We start from the raw sequence: 17,296 nt of genomic DNA on the forward strand, positions 1-17,296 counted from the left end.
GTACAATACTGTACTTCAACATCTGTCAGATAGCAGGAACAGGTTGTTTATGTTAGCGTCCCATCCATTCATCAAAAGGACATTGTAATATAATGTTCAATTGTGACAGAGAAAATATTTGACATTGTTAGATCTTCTGTATGTGTGCAAGAGGGATGTTAGGTGATGAACTGATGGGGAAACAAACAAACAAACAAATGTTTGTGATGTGTGCTCGGGTTGCTTGTGCATCATATTGACTATACCGTAGAGACAGTGCAAACAGCAACAGCAGCGTCTCTTCCCCTTCGTTGCCTCTCAGTCAGTCTGACACCACTGCAGTTGTTCATCTCTCTCTCTCTCTCTCTCTCTCTCTCTCTCTCTCTCTCTCTCTCTTCCTGACTTGCTATCTGCACAAGCACATCATTCCTTTCTCCAGGGCTGCTGGTCTTAAGCCACCACAGACAGAAATCACTCTGTCCTAAAAATAAACAATCGGCCTTCATCACAGCAAAAAACCCGCTGTTATTTCAGCCAACTCAAATCTGTGGATTCTCATGACAGGCCGAACTTAGATGATGAAGATCAACTTTACAGTAATAGCAGTGTGGTTGGAGAGCGAAGGCGACCCAACAAACCATTCAGAGTGTCTGTATTTGTATGTGTGCTTGTGTGTGTGCGTATGGTCTGCGTATGTATTTCTCTTCCTCTGGGCTTCATGTAATGTTGGGAAGCAGCAGCAAATGTAACAGCAGCACACACACACACACACACACACACACACACATACACATTATACAAACATACACAAACACACACAAACACAGATTACACAAACATACACACACACACACACACCTTACACACACATTACACACACACACACACACACACACACACACACACAGACAGACACTAGCCATGGTCCACAGAACATCCAAATAGAGGCTGCATTTCTCCCAAAAGCTGACCTATATAGTCACTAGCTCTGTGACACCGCCACTATTCTTGATAACACCAGAGGTTAGCAGCAGTCTTTTGCTGAGATTTTTCTTCCCTACTGCTGGCAACTCACCTTTCACTGACTGCAGCGGACACAAAAGAGCACAGTCTACAACAAATCCCTGATTCTCAGCAGAGATTGATCACTCTGGGTAAACGGAGGGACTGCAGTGGATAGTTTAATTGCTGCAGAGAGGGCCACTGTAAATGAAACAAGTCTATTGACTAATGGGCTCTGGGAGAGGGGATGATAATGAGTCGTGCTGCTTGTGCATGGCCCAGACAATTAAGAGATGCTTCCATCCAGGAATGTGAAACAATATCTGTGGCGTTGATTTATGGCAGTGATACTCCAACCAATCTCTCTCTGCAGTAATCTTTAAAGACGCAGACAAGTTACAACAATCAGTGCAGTCTTGTCGGAAATTCAGAGACAGATTATATGTTCGTAGCACATTTGCTGGCTTTATAGACAAACTATTATGTATCAAAATGTCAATGTTGTTGTAAAGAAGAGCTGAAGGCTATCCAAAAGTTCATGAGGCCTACTTCACTTTAAAGCCCACTTGAGTTGCCTAAGCCTGATTACATCCTCTTGAAACTTGCTGAGAGAAACCCGATTTAAGAGAACCCCAAATCCTGTAAAAAATATCAAGTCCAGATAAAGACACAGATAAGATAGCTAACAAAGAGCACATACAAATTGGAACTTCACAAGCCAACTGAAATCCATGAGTTGATCTGATTAGCTTGCCATTTGAGGTCACATCAATTCAAATATTGAGAGAAATTAATTGTTCAGCAGGACTATACTAGCCTATATTAGACCTCTGGGAAAATGCCAGGCAAAAAGAGACTACAGCAGCTGACTCCTCCATCAGCTCAAAAGTTCATGTCAGAAATGGGATCTGACAAAGGCGCTTTTCATGTCCAATACATTGTCAGTGTGACATGTATGTTAATCGCCAGACGGTTAGACATAAGATAAAAACGATGACGGCGAGCTGTGGAATGACATAAAATAGGCTACCGCTCAGTCCATATCCCTTAATACCCAGAGCACAAAGCCGTCTAAAAGATAGACAATTTCCGTAATCTCCATATTCAGCACAATATGGCCATTATACTCTGGCTGTGGGTAAAACAGCGAGCCCTAAAACAGGCTCAAGCCCAACATAACGTGAAAGAGGCTTTGGCACTGCCTTCGCCCAGCAAAGCACTTTTCTGATTGCCCAACATGAAATGGCTTTTCTCTGGGGAAATTGAATTGTATTTTCATACCACAGCCATATACCTTCTCATTCTCATTTTAAGCCTAAGTCAATCATGGACTGCAAGTATTCGACTGAATTATCACTTCGTCAATTCTGTCAAAAGTGTCCACCCTCGCCTGCTTGGACACCAGTGTGCGCGTGAGCTTCCTGACCTTGCCGTCAAGTGAGCGCACCTGCACAGCATCACCAAGCTATTCGACACACTGTAATGAATCACTGACTAGGAAATGTTTTGAAGCGCCGAATCATAATAGTTCACTGAAGTAGTTCTTATGTGATCCACAGATTTGTCTGAAATGTTTTGTTGAAGTGTCAAGCTACAAGGGGACAAACTACAACACTGGTTAAACGTAGCATTTGATGTCCGCATACAATGAAACAAGAATTCCTCACTTACTGATGTCTTTTTGGAGTTATTCATGGTGTGACCAGCTCAAGGAAGGCGAAATTCCAAATCACCAATCACGCTTATGCAATAATACATGTAGTTCCATACGCCCCATCCACGACAACTCCGGAGATTCTTGAAGTGTCAATCTTTTCCACAACACTTACAAATTGAACACGCTCTTTTAGCAAACGGCATTTAACTCTCTAAACAGACGGCAAGCGTTTCTTTCTGCAAAATGTAGGCTGGTTGCCCAGGATAGCCGGCTTTAACAACCATAGTCATCTGGCCGAGCTCATCTCCCGGCTGTCATCAGTGCACCTCGGCTTGCCATGGCAGAGAGAGGCGGGGGAACACGAGCCAACCAGAGGCAGCCGAGGAGGCGGCGTAACGTGCACATGTAGTTGTTTCAAACAGCCAGGCTATATAGTAAGGATGGTAAGCACTGTACATTACAATGAATAGGCTACTTTAATTTATTGTAAAATATCGGTTGTCTTACACCCCCCCCTTCCCCAGTCCCACCAAAAAAAAAAAAAAGATTCACCCGGCAACCTAAAGTGAAGGACTGAAGATACATCCATACCAAGACAAAAAATATTTTGAAGTATTTGTCGCAGTAAGCAATAGAAACCACATGAAAAATCGTAAAGATGTTATAACACCAAGGTGTTATACCCAAGGTGCTATAACAAAATAATCAGTGATCTCTAATTTGTTAGACAGCACAATACTATGACAAAGTATGAAAATGGTCTCATCAAACAGTAACCACAAGATTGAATGTAGCCTACATTTATTCAAATGCTTTCATGGAGACCTGCATGTTTGGAGTGGCTGAGTGTGCAACAGCTTTAGCTCTATAGAGATCACTGCTCTGGATTACATGACAGAAATTACATAGAAATTAACCTCAAATACTTTTAGCCCCAAAGCAACACAAGCAAGTAAATTAGGGCCCGTCCACACGGAGACGCTTTTTAGGTTTTGCTTCGTCTTGGCCGAGCGTCCAAACGAATCCTGTAAACGCACTGCCCGAAACCGCACCTTTCTGAAACCTGGTCCCAGAGTGGAGAAATCTGAAACCGTAGCCCGTTTGAATTCGTTTAGACAGCGAAACCGCACATCCTGCTTGCGTATCGATGATGTCATTGCCACACCTCAGCTGCCCTGGACTTGCACTTATAGTATTGCCTAACAATACTAGTTTTCATACATGACATTACCTACGATTACACTCCGTAAGATAAATATCACAACTGGTGCAGCGCAGCGCCGATAGCTTATGACTTGGTGGACTGAACACTGTTTTTCCCGGTGTTTTTTTATGCATTCTACTGTCAGTGACGAGAGAACTTAAGTTATTAGGAAAGTGCGGTGTACGTTTAGGCTACATTAATTTGTGCGTAGTGCCAGTGTCATTCATTTATTTTACATGTCTTACAACATATATAGGCCTACATGCATTCACAGTCGAGTGAACAAAGAAAGACGCTTAGAACTCACGTTAAGCCGATGGTAGCACACTGAATGCGAATGCGCGATTTGATGCAGGCAAAAGTAGGCTATTGACTGTTACTAACCAAGATTTTATAGCAATAGTATAAATGTGGCGACAGAATAGCCTAGAACTTGGGTAAGCCTTGCGTTTAGTAGCCTAATTGCGGTGATAGCCAAAACGAATGTGAATCACGGACTATCCTACAACCAAAGAAAGTAAAGGTGATTAGTAGGCCTACCTGCATTAGCCAAATAAAGGACGGGACTGCACCCTTCACAAACCGTAAAATAAAGTTTATTAGTTTTACAGTTGACTACAGTTGACAGTTCACCATCAGTCCACACAAACAATTCTGGTTTCCTTGCACTAGCCATTTGGTCGTAGCCTATTCTGTCTGTTTGTAAAGCGCAAATTTTGGTCAATTTCTGTAAAGAAACAGTGCCACCTATAGGCCTGGGGTATGAAGTAACGTGTTGAGTCGTGTTGAGATGGATCCGTTTGGACGCAAATATTCTTGATGCGGTTTCAGAGAAGACGGAGGAAAGAAAGATCGGTTTCGTATGTGTGGACTAGGCCTTAGGGCCCGTCCACACGGAGACGCTTTTTAGGTTAAACGCAGAGGTTTTGCTTCGTCTTGGCCGAGCGTCCAAACGAATCCTGTAAACGCACTGCCCGAAACCGCACTTTTCTGAAACCTGGTCCCAGAGTGGAGAAATCTGAAACCGTAGCCCGTTTGAATTCGTTTAGACAGCGAAACCGCACATCCTGCTTGCGTATCGATGATGTCATTGCCACACCTCAGCTGCCCTGGACTTGCACCTATAGTATTGCCTAACAATACTAGTTTTCATACATGACATTACCTACGATTACACTCCGTAAGATAAATCTCACAACTGGTGCTGCGCAGCGCCGATAGCTTATGGACTGACCACTGTTTTTCCCGGTGTTTTTTTTATGCATTCTACTGTCAGTGACGCGAGAGAACTTAAGTTATTAGGAAAGTGCGGTGTAAGTTTAGGCTACATTAATTTGTGCGCAGTGCCAGTGTCATTCATTTATTTTACATGTCTTACAACATATATATATATATATATATGTATTCACAGTCGAGTGAAATCAGATATAAGCATACAAAGACGCTTAGAACTCACGTTAAGCCGATGGTAGCACACTGAATGCGAATGCGCGATTTGATGCAGGCAAAAGTATTGACTGTTACTAACGAAGGTTTTATAGCAATAGTATAAATGTGGCGACAGAATAGCCCAGAACTTGGGTAAGCCTTGCGTTTAGTAGCCTAATTGCGGTGATAGCCAAAACTAATGTGAATCACGGACTATCCTACAACCAAAGAAAGTAAAGGTAATTAGTAGGCCTACCTGCATTAGCCAAATAAAGGACGGGACTGCACCCTTCACAAACCGTAAAATAAAGTTTATTAGTTTTACAGTTGACAGTTCACCATCAGTCCACACAAACAATTCTGGTTTCCTTGCACTAGCCATTTGGTCGTAGCCTATTCTGTCTGTTTGTAAAGTGCAAGTTTTGGTCAATTTCTGTAAAGAAACAGTGCCACCTATAGGCATGGGGTATGAAGTAACGTGTTGAGTCGTGTGGAGATGGATCCGTTTGGACGCAAATATTCTTGATGCGGTTTCAGGGAAGACGGAGGGGAAAAAAATCGGTCTCGTACGTGTGGACTAGCCCTTAGTTTTACAGAAGAAAGACTTTTACAGAATAACCAATACCCTCATAACCATAACCATGCCTTTTACACTAGTTATGAAGAAACTCTAACACTACCTTAAAATTAATCTTTGTCAGAGATTTGAGATTTATGGCATGATGACTGATTGTTTTTAAATTCAATTAATCTACTAACAAACAAGCAGAATTGCAGACACAGAACATATTTTACACATGAGAAATTTCAATACAATCAACTAGTTTAAGATCCTTAACTCCATAATAAACAACTTGTAAGCATAATAAACAACTTGTAAGCATCAAAGGGCCCCATAAAATCTAAAAGGGTTCAACAAAAATAAGGTATTTCCAATAATCACTGTTTCTCTCTCTCTCTCTCTCAACTCGACACTAAAACTAGAATGAAAATGCAGACCTCCCAAGGATAACCACAATTTTTTTTAGAAAGCTCCAGTAAACTCTTTACAAAACAAAAGCCTGACATAACATTTCCTGCTATTATATGGCTCATATGTTCTTCAGGAATTCAGTAGCACTACCCTGCATGCTTAAAGACAATGTGCCGTTCAAGATGAGTTGGTTGAGATAGTTGTGTTGAAGGGTTTATGGCGGTGAGAGTTGAAGGTAACAGGGAGGGAAAGAGAGAGGGGGGAAAGGAAAAAGCAGGAGTACCGGGAAAAAAACAGATGGAGAGAGGACAGACTGGACAATGGGGACCATGAGAGTGGACCCTTAGATATATTTCACAGTACACTCACACACACACACACACACACACACACACACACTTGCTCTGCAGAATGCTACTATGATGGAGTGTTTCTCTGTGCAGTAAATATCACTAGTGGCTCAGGGTAAGGGGAGATCTCTGCAGACAGAGACCTCCAATAACCCCTGTGATCTGATGAACCTGGGGCCATAAAACAGCTAATTTCACTTGCACAGCAGAGCAATCTGATGTCCAGTCCTCCGAAAGTGCTCTTTTCTTTTTGAATCAACTGTAGTTAAGTCTTACAATGGATGACAGTGCTCTTTGCAATTTTAAATAAATGTCATTTTGTATAGAGGAGCTAGAGTATGTTATAATATTAATACATAAACTGACAGTGGTCCTGAAAACAGTCAGTGTGTGCTCCCAATCACCCAGGAAAGAATGAAACAATGAAACAAAAGTCATTCAGTGGGCATTATTATGAACAAGTTCTTTTCATTATTGTTTTGTTGCACACAACTGTATCATGTTCCAAACAAACATTGGTTTTCCTTAAATGTAATAACCGTAGGTAAATGTCGTTTTTGTTTTTTTATATATCATACTTCATTAAGTTTGGCATCTTGTCCATTAGTGACCTTTAGTAACTTCATGCTATGTCGCTGCATCCTATTTACTTTCTCACTGATTTATTCCCAGACAAACAATCTGGTTTCCTATCGAAGAGGTCAGTTCTGGAGCTCACTTCCTTCCTTGCTGTATACACAACCAAGTTTAATCCGATGCAGATTCTTACATAACCTCTGTCATTTCGTTGTGTGCCACTAATAAGAGCTCTCACAAAGGCTGTGGCTGGAATGGTCCCTTTCTGACAGAGCACTTTATTTTGTAGGCATGTATAGATGTAAGAAATCTAGGCTATTTCTCTCTCTCTCTCTCTCTCCCTCTCTCTCTCTCACACACACACACACACACACACACACACACACACACACACACACACACACACACACACACACACACAGGCAGATGCACATTAGAATAAACCAAGGGGCAGGTGGTCTGGACAAGTGTTACGCCAAGATCTGGTCTATGGGGATCAAAGACTAACCAATCAAAACCAAGTGCAGGCCAAATCATAACACTCCAGTGACCAATGGCACTGCTTCAGTGGAGATGACCACTAGGGAGAGATAAATAAGGCCTGTGCACTCAGCCCCCAGCTTGAAACTAGATACTAAAGTCTTAAATAGTGTGTGACCAGTCTGAGACAAATGTTTGGCACATACAAAAAGCCTTGTATATGCAAAACACAGAGACATGTTACACCCTTTGAAAAGGAGGCATTCGTTCAGTGCATATGGTAGACTATATCTGAAAGAGGATGCCAATCTAATCAGCAATAGCAGTATTGACACCCCACAGTTAATCAGATTTTAGGATCTCGCTGCAAGTTTGAATAGTTAACAAATATACTGGCCCTTATTTAACATTTCACTGTAGTGAAGAGGTAGGTGAGTTTGTTGGTCCGCACACTGAATTAATATAACTCAATCTTGGCTGTATGTTTGGCTGTATACACATGCTAGATCACAAGTTCTGTCACATGCATTGTAAAATCTGAGCTGTGTTGTAGGTTAAGGACAGACCATAATACTAAGGACCTGGCTCTGCTACCGTATGCAAGGCCAGTGAGAGGGCAAGCATCTCTTCCTGTGGAACAATCTGGAAAGGAAAGGGGCCTAAAGCAGCATATTTCCCTTGGAGGACTGGACTCCAAATCCCCCGTCCTTCATCTTTAAAACGAGCCATTTTCACATGTGTGTCCTCTACACTCTCTCGCTCCCTCTTCCACTGTCTCTCTATTTTCTGTCATGCTTCATCTTTCTTTCTCTTTCTTCTCTTTCTCTCTTTGCTGAAATTCCAAAATCCATTCTAATGGGGGGCCGGTGCGAACAGCAGAGCCGCCACTAAATCTGCCTGGAGAGCCTGCCACGATATCTAACCACTGGAGTATAATACAGTCCATGTGAAACAGTCACAAAGTCCAGGAAACTGTTTGACCCTTAAGACCCTTATCTTCCATCCCAATCCATCACAGGCAGAGGAGGGCTCAGTGACATCATGACTTATTCACTTGCTCACTCAGTCGTATCCCCATCCACAACAACCCTGAGCCAGACCGTGATATTTCCAAGAAAGCCCCCTTTCACAAATGCACAGACACACACACACACACACACACATATACTGATGCACACCCACACACACAGTCAGTCATCGCAGGTTTGGAACACTCTGTAGTCAAAGCATAAGCTATTGCCAAACACCTTAGTTGTGAAACCTGTGCTTGGCAAGCACAAATAGGGAGAGCAATGATTCATTCTGTTGAAAGGACAGAAGACACAGGTACAAGCATGGGTCGTAACGGCTGGGATAAGTGATGACTGCAGGAGCTGCGTGTTGTGAAACTGAAGGTTAGGGGTATAAATAGCAGGTAAGCCTAGATACTAGAGTTGCACAAGGGAACAGGACATGGATTTGTTCATGATAATGTTCACATTGGTACTGGAAAAATACATGCAATAGTATCTATTGGGGCTGCGGTCAAAAAGTCATAACAGTGAGAGAATATTAATTTTGCTAAGAAGTGGTAGTAAGTACTAACAGTAAACCTTGCCAATAGCAAGCCAGAGGTATGCTGTAGGTAAATTCACACAGAAGGATCTCTGTATCCGATTCCCATATGAACCACCTAACAACACGTGACTTGTCTTAATGTAGCCAACGGTAGATTGTTGCAACTGGGAAGTTAGTTTAACTTGAAATGACTTTCACTGCATTAGCAAACTAGCTATTAGGGGGGCTGACCAAGGCCTAAGGCCCAGATGGCCTACTCATGTCGCAACAGGATAGAATTCCTCCCGTCTCATGTTGATTGCATGTTTACAGCCACTACTGACAAATGCATACATTGTGCTTTGTATTTTCATACAACACTGATGTCCTTAATAATAACAAAAGCTAGGTTCAGATCTGGGGTATGTTCCTGAGAAACGCCACTCTCTGCAGCTGTGCAGCCGGCCGCATACTGAGTGAATCAGGAGAATACTGGGATGTTTTCACAGGGGTGTAGTTAAACACTGTTCATATTTCTGCTCACTAGGGTGTATACGAAGGAGTGGAAAACACTCCTGAATTAGTTGCACAGCACATATTCATTTCTACCCTCTTCTCTCTCTCTCTCTCTCTCCTGCTCCTTCTCTCCAAACAGAGCTGAGTTTATGCCAGGCTGTATAACTGTGACTTCTTATTAGATTTATGAGGCTTCGTGTTCATGTGCGAAAGGAGACTGGAGCCTAGAAAGAACTTTAGGGAAGAAATTTGGGAGCCTAGTGCCAGCGTTGTGCTTCAGAGATCGGAGAAACTTCAGAGGAGCCAAGGCCAGCCCCATCCCCAGGACGCAGGACGCAGGACTCAGGACTCAGGCTGGGCTCCAGCGGCAGTTGCTCCCCCCTGCTCTGCTCTCTCTCCCTGCTCTGTCTCCACTCTCCTGCAACACCCTGGCTCCCCGGCTGGTGTTTTTCAAAGGAAGCTGGCTCTGGCCGAGGCATTCCACTTGTTTTCTGCTGCACAGAGTGCCCATTCAGCACGGCTCCACCAGTCCCCACCCCGCAAAAGGGCTGAGCCCAGGGCCCGAGCCAGGGACGCGGGGGGCTGATCGAGAGAAGGGGAGATGGTGGGTGGGGTGGTTGTGGTGGTGGTTCTGGAACGAGGCGTGGGTGACCTAACACAATGTCCCCTTTCTTCGCCGTCTTGTACTCGCAACACTCCCCTCCTCTGTGCTGCAGAGCAGGCCCGGCGCAGACCACGGCTCCTGGAGAATGGGCGAGGAGTGCCAAGGGCTGGCAGTGGTGCTCACGTCAGGAAGCGCGAGGAGATTGAAAATCACACAAGCGTGCTTTCACTGACACATCCTACCTTACTGTAGTAAATGATTAATGGCACAGCTCCAATCAACTGCACCAAGCACAAAAGCTGGAAGAGGCATGGGAGGTCGCTGTCTTTCAAACACAAATCAACTGAATTCATTAGCATATCCTCTTTTTTATATTTATGTGTGTTTGTGTAACTTGTTGGAAGAGGCTACAGCCTTAGCTGAATGTTTGTACTTGTCCCGTAATACAATACACATGGCAATAGATGCTACGCTCACGGAGATGGCTGGTTTCTGTTAGCTTCGCTTTCTATCTTTGCAGAGCTCACTGGGACACTGGAGTCTTCCAAAACAGCTCCACAGCTGAACCAACAGAAGGAGGGGATGAGCAGGCCCTCCAAGCTCCCTACAGAGAGATGAATGCATGACTTGTGGGTGGATGAGAGAGTGAATGCTGTTCTCTGTTAACTGAACCCTACAGCAGGTAGTAGGTGGTAGTACACTTTAGCTTCACATTTGGGTTTCAGCAATCACGACACATGCTCTTCCGTTTGCTAGCTTTACATTGTAAACCTGCTGATTTTGTCCTTTTGAAAAATTCCTTTCAGGGGTGCAAACCCTGATTCCTTTTTCCTACTTTTCCTGAGTTTCTTAAGTTTCTCTGACCACATTTTGATGCCAGAAAGTTTCCGAAATAAGTGAGAGTTTGGGTGTGGTGCTGATGGACATAGGCCATTGTTTGCATAACACTTCACATTTTCTGCAAGTCTTCTCATTTAACTGTTTCTCACCACTTTCATGCATTTATTTGGTTTTGTCTTTTAAGATCTTGTATTCTGTACATTTATATCTAATCTTCCAAACATAATCACACAATTTCATCCTCTATGAACTGAATGTTATGGAATATAAGGAAACGTTGTGTTTCATTGCACTATTACTAATAGGCCATTCCTAGGCTAGTCCTGAAAACAAAACTAAATATAGCTTAATATATATTAAGCTTATTTCTAAAGTAGCACGGAGCAGTGTGTTTTTAGATCACACCATTGGCCTCTGGCTTGTCTCCCATTGACCTCATCCGTGATGAAGCACCAGTTGAATCTCATGTCCCTAAAGCTCCCAGTTGAACCATGAACCACATATAGTAGCCTTACAGGGAAAGCCTGGTTATCTTATTATTCAGAGTGCATTTATCCGCTTCATTAATCAACACTTCTTAATGCTTGAAACTATCCCTCCATTTAGCGCCTAACCCATCTGGTGTGACTGGTGTGTCTGGCTGATCCTTGTTATGCAATGGTGACTGGTGAGTTAAGAGTAGTATGAGGTTGACTTTTGTAAGATATCTAACTGTTTAGTATGTACGTTCTAGCAGCCAGTAACCAGCTCCAGAGTGTTAAAGGTCTAACTCCTGTCCCCTTGCACATGCACACACACACACACACACACACACACACACACACACACACACACACACACACACACACACACACACAAACACACACACATGCATACCAACACACACACGCACACAAACACACATGCATACACACACACACACACACACACACACACACACACACACACACAAATACACACACAACCCTTCAAGTTTGATCAGTCCAGGCACTTACTCTAAGGCAGTGGTACTATACTGTCGTTTACAGTAGTATGAGCAGTATGGAGAGTGGTATTGCAGCTCTCCAACACTGGGGGGCAGACAGACGGACCTCCTGCTGCAGTGGGCTGATGCCACTGTGTCCAAGCCTGGGGAGACTTGGCCAGGACACAAGAGACTGATTTATACACACAAGACTTTTTTACACACACAAACTGCCCACACTGTGCATCTAACTAACTACACCCTGGTATGTGTTGAAGGATGACAACGTCTTGCAATCTTATAAAGTCTAATCATGTGAAGCTAGCCACCTCATAAAAAATGCTTTTAGCTTTGATAGTTATCTTGTTGGAAATTGTTTGTTGTAGAACTAGGACTGTATGGCCATTCTGAAGGCTTGGAGTGGTGTTTTCTATTGTACCCATTCATGTACACACATTGTTCTTACTGAGTGTGACATTGCACAGTCAGTGGGCAGAGAGTTATGCTGTTAATATCAGCATTGTTGTTTTATTAATATTATGCTGTAGATTTCATAATTCCCATCATGGCCAAGTACTGGAAACCTGTAACATAATGACTGTGACTAACCCTATTGTGTGTTGGGTAATTAATGCACATTTAATGTAGGCCTAATAAACTGCGCTCAACACAATGACGCACAGGTTTATTTTCCCCTCAAAGGGGTCCTACAGTAAGGCTGAGAGAACACTAACAACTGCAGCCGCAGCCTGTCTTCTCACACTAGCTGAAAAAAACACACACACAGTGGGAAGCTGGCCAACGTCTGTGTTAAAGAGAAAGTGACCCATCAGAGAGGCATGAGAGGACATCCTAAACACTCCTTTGTAACGGCATCTGGAGTCGCGGCCTGACCATGACATCATACTGGCCGAACAAGCAGAGCGCCGAAAAATTACACTCACTTCCTGTTCCCATCAGCTGTCTCTCTGCCGGACTGGGCCGAGGGCCAGAGACAAAAGGTTTACCCGAGTTTACGCCACGAGAGGAGAGGAGAGGAGAGGAGGGGAGGAGGGGAGGAGGCGCGCTCCTGGCGTTCAGGAGTGACAAGGGTGTTGTAAAGAGAAAAACAGAGGTGGCTGGAAAGGAAAAAAAGAGAGGAGGAATGCAGCGGCCTCCGTTTTGAAAAGGGGACTTGTTAAAACTTGAACAAACAGCGGTACTCCTGAGGTCGCAGATGAGGCTGTTCATACGTTTCTATAAAAGCCCGACTGGTCAGACACTCTGCCGCTGTTCCGCGGCCTGTATTCTTTCAAACAGCTGTGCGCTTCTCTCGTGAAGTTTTACGCGCGGAAAACTGAAGAGTCGCAGCGAACAATGCCCAGAGCACAGGTCAGCCAACACAACAAACGGTGCTCCTATGCATGATAACATAAAAGTAAATGTAGAGATTGGTTGCCATAACAAATGGCACCTCTAAAGGACCAAGTGTTGGCAAGCATGCGTCCTGGTGTTCACGCTGTGCTTTTTATTAGTCCTCAACCACACAGGAGGCCATCCAGCAAGCCTGTTGGGAATATCAGGAATTTCTCTCGAGGTCACTTTGGAAAAGGGCCATGCTGTTTGATACAAAAAGGATGGCTGTTCACACACACACAAACACAAACACACACACACACAAACACACCAGTAAGAGTGTGACACACACACACACACACACACACACACAAGAGCGTGAGGGTGACTGAGATTATTTAATTAGCTCATTTAGAAGTTACGGGATCTGCTAGAGAGTCAATTAGTGTTGGACAGCCTGTAGAGACATTCAGAGAGAACAGTTGGGTCGCTTGTCATTTGCAAGAAAAAGACAGCTATCTATCAAGCCAAAGGGAAAAAACACACAAGCTAAGCATTCTGGACATTTCTCTCTGCCCCCCCCCCCCCTTCCCCAGTCATGGGCATGCAGTAAACAATCTCTGCTCTGATAGGCAACTCTTTGAAACATCTAATTGGGAGTGGTCTGACACTGATTGACTAACGATGGTTTGGACGAAATGGCTTAACTCGTGCAGGCACCAGTCATGTCTGAACATGAAACTCTCCTCACTGTCCGTTTGAGTGACCGCGCTGTGTGTGTGGAGGCAAATAAGAAAAGCAAAAATCTATTCTCACATTTACCTCAACTACTCAATGGTCAGTGCTCTTTCACAACCTGCAATAACCGAGGCAGGGTCCATGTGAACAGAATGAGAAGGGTCTACTAGTCAGGGAATATCCAGATCTGTTATCTTTCTTGTATGTGATTTTGGCAGTGCGTGTTTCAGATTGTGAGGCGAAACCTCAGATCGCTGCATGAGATCACTTTGGAGTGTGGGAGACGAGATTCTTTCAGTGTGCCACTTTTTCTTTTTGCTATGATTCCCTTCCCAGGCTCATCAGTGGCAGAGGCACTACATGGGCAATCTCCCTGTCAGGCTGTGTAACACTGGGACACTACTGGTCGCACTTAACACGCAACAGCTGCAAAGCAGAGGGGCCAACATTGTTTTGGCAACCAGAAGAGAGGGGAGAAACAAAGGCTAGAGGATATGAAATTCTATCTAAATATTCCCAGTGCCACTCGCAGAGGCCAAGTGTCTTTTTCTCCCCAATAAATAATTCTGAACAGCAAGTTAGAACTTTTTCTGTGATAAATCCATTAAGGTCTTCAGTGACTGATATTTAACATGGAATCAGGCTACTCTTGAATATTGGGTGGTTAACCTTTTGTAGACCCCATGCCTGTTGTTCTCAATCTGTCATGTTCTAATCACTTCATATTTAACACGCCACTCTTGGCATAACACTTTTATAAGATCCCCTTAAAATATTGATGAGGCCGTATTCTGTCTTGGGGTTTGAGGGGGATCTCTTTTTTCAAATTTCATATGCCAAGACAATAAATAAACTGCTATTAAACAGCAATAAAGAAAAGACAAACCTGTCCCGTCAGCAATGTGAGAACTAAGTTTACAAAGTTATTAAGTACAGCTGCGACTGTTTTTGTTTACATATTTAGCAAACCGATCAGATATATCCTGAATTATGTTTCAGGCTACTCCTCTTGCGTATCAGTTCGTACAGACAAGTTTCACAGAAGCTCACATAGACAACACAAATCAGGTGCATAATTACCTGTATACTCAGGGCTATCTGACGGATATACATCATGTTGAGGTCCTCAAATATCCGCAATTTCTCCATGTCTGCGAATCTCTCCATTTGCATTCTGCATCCAGGTTGTCAGTTCACCTCCGAATCCTTTATGGCTTATCTGACTAAAGAGAAGTTTGTCTCAAAGAGCAAACGCAGAAAGAGTAACCGACTTACGTAAATACATCATCAGCAGATGATACAGCTGTGCACCGACGACCAAAGCTGTCCGCAAATTAGCGATCGGGTGAGTTAGTGAGTTGAGTTCAGATAGTCAGCTACCTTTGATTCAACAAAGACGTTGCGCAAATTAATAAAATAACATTGTCGTCCAGGACATTCCTAACTTAGATTCACTCACAGAATGTAGGACGTGTACATCGCAGACCTTCCCGCAAAATGCCAGAGGTAGACGCAAACTTCCTCTCTCTCAAGAAAGCAGACTATTCCATTACAACGCCCAGTTAGCCTACTTCAGTGTGTTCTGTACTTTCGCTGTTTCAGAGGAACACGCACAGACTTGATTCACAAAAAAAAACGCTACATACACCCCCACTCATTTCTCCCTAGCAGTTGTGGGGATAATGCGTCTTTCTCATGCAGTTCTTTTGTCCACTCGTCCTGATAGAGCGCCGTCTGTCCGCTCAGACCACGCTACAAAAGGGCATCGCCTCCGTGGAAGCGCACAGTGAGCCGTCTGTTTATAGAGTGACTGGACCAAGCGCTAAATGATCCAATAAACTTCAGATTGCTGTTTAACACGGTGCCTTAACGCATACAGTAAAACACTCTGACTAAAAGAAAACAACCTAACAACCACCACTTACCAACAATATTGTGAAGATTATGTTAAATATGGAAACTGATCCCCGATGAATCAGTATAAAAGCTCTCTGTTATTATCTGGTGTCAAAAACAGTTGTTCTTTACTTCACAAGTAATTGACAGTAATCTGTAACCTAAATGTAGCACGAGGAAAATATGATGTGATAAATGTATCGTTGAAGCTCAGCTAAGAAATCGTAGATCTGAGACAAAGGGGCCATCTGTTACAGCTGTGGTATCATAACAGCATTTCGACCCGAAAAGTTCATTTCTACAGTCTCAAGATTTTCAATGGCTCGGTCATCGCCTATGCAAAATGAACGATGTATTTTAGGGTTTATAACACTAGCATTTATCATTGTTGGAGTCAATTAGTCGCTTAATGTACTCCAGCAGTGCAAGATAGTTCATTAGGTCATGTATTCACGAGAAAGTGCAAACGTATGAGCTATGATAATTTTGCCATACCAAAAACACAACCTGGAAGAGGCTTTGGGGGCATACGGGTAGGGTCTGTTTGGACCCCCTCCAACGCAGGGCACAGATTTTCAACTCATAAACTGAATTTCATTCAGCTATTTATACACCAGTTGGCTTCCTGTGCTGCGCAGTGCGCCTCTTGTAGTGAAGTAGGCTAGATTAAATGTTAACGCTGGGTGGAAGAGGTCAAATGCACACAATGTATCCTCTCTTGAACCGAGTTCGCTGGCGGTGCCATGTCAATCCAGAGATAAATCTAAAAACGCAGAGCTGTCGCATTGTCCTTCAGGCATGCGTTCCCCGGAGTTTTTGGCAAGACACTTTGAATCATCGCCTCTCCCTCGCCACAGGGAGCAAACCGTATGCGCCTGGGGGGTGAAGCCCTCGCAGGGGGATTATTGGCATCTTCCTCTCAACACCCACCAGCGACAACAACACCAGTAGGCCTACCCTCGCCCCGACTTCCAAACATCCTTTCAGTAAACAACACGGGCAAACAGGGATGCATACTTGAGAGAACACGTGTTGCACGTACGACTGGTAAACTTGACACAAAAGTTCAAGCAAACATAGAAAGTGAAAAGGTCTTGTCAAGAAAAGGAACTAGTAAGGGGTCACTGGAGGGATTCAGTCAGTGTTCCAAGGTATTTTAACAGTGCCACTGCCACAACAGGTGGCTCCATAAGAATGGGAGAACATGAAGGTTTCCTC

The 17,296-nt window shown here is 43.7% G+C and overlaps 1 protein-coding gene across 3 annotated transcripts in view; it reads right to left on the reverse strand.

The window, feature by feature from the left end:
* The window catches only part of rtkna (rhotekin a), a 56,759-nt gene that overhangs the window by 27,399 nt on the left and 12,064 nt on the right, over positions 1-17,296 (reverse strand). The window contains exon 1 of one of the 3 annotated variants that reach the window (XM_076270378.1): positions 15,263-15,932. The exons of the other annotated variants lie outside the window; for them this stretch is intronic. Within the exon in view, the coding sequence (XP_076126493.1) occupies positions 15,263-15,355 (93 nt within the window). The 5' untranslated portion in view covers positions 15,356-15,932. Of the gene's footprint in view, positions 1-15,262; positions 15,933-17,296 lie in introns of those variants that run through there. 3 annotated transcript variants of the gene reach the window in all.

The sequence above is a fragment of the Alosa pseudoharengus genome, unplaced genomic scaffold, assembly GCF_046254945.1.
Source record: "Alosa pseudoharengus isolate Yale_2024_CS ecotype anadromous, Long Island Sound unplaced genomic scaffold, YU_APseudo_1.1 YU_APseudo_1.1_scf_6, whole genome shotgun sequence".
NCBI lineage: Eukaryota > Metazoa > Chordata > Actinopteri > Clupeiformes > Clupeidae > Alosa > Alosa pseudoharengus.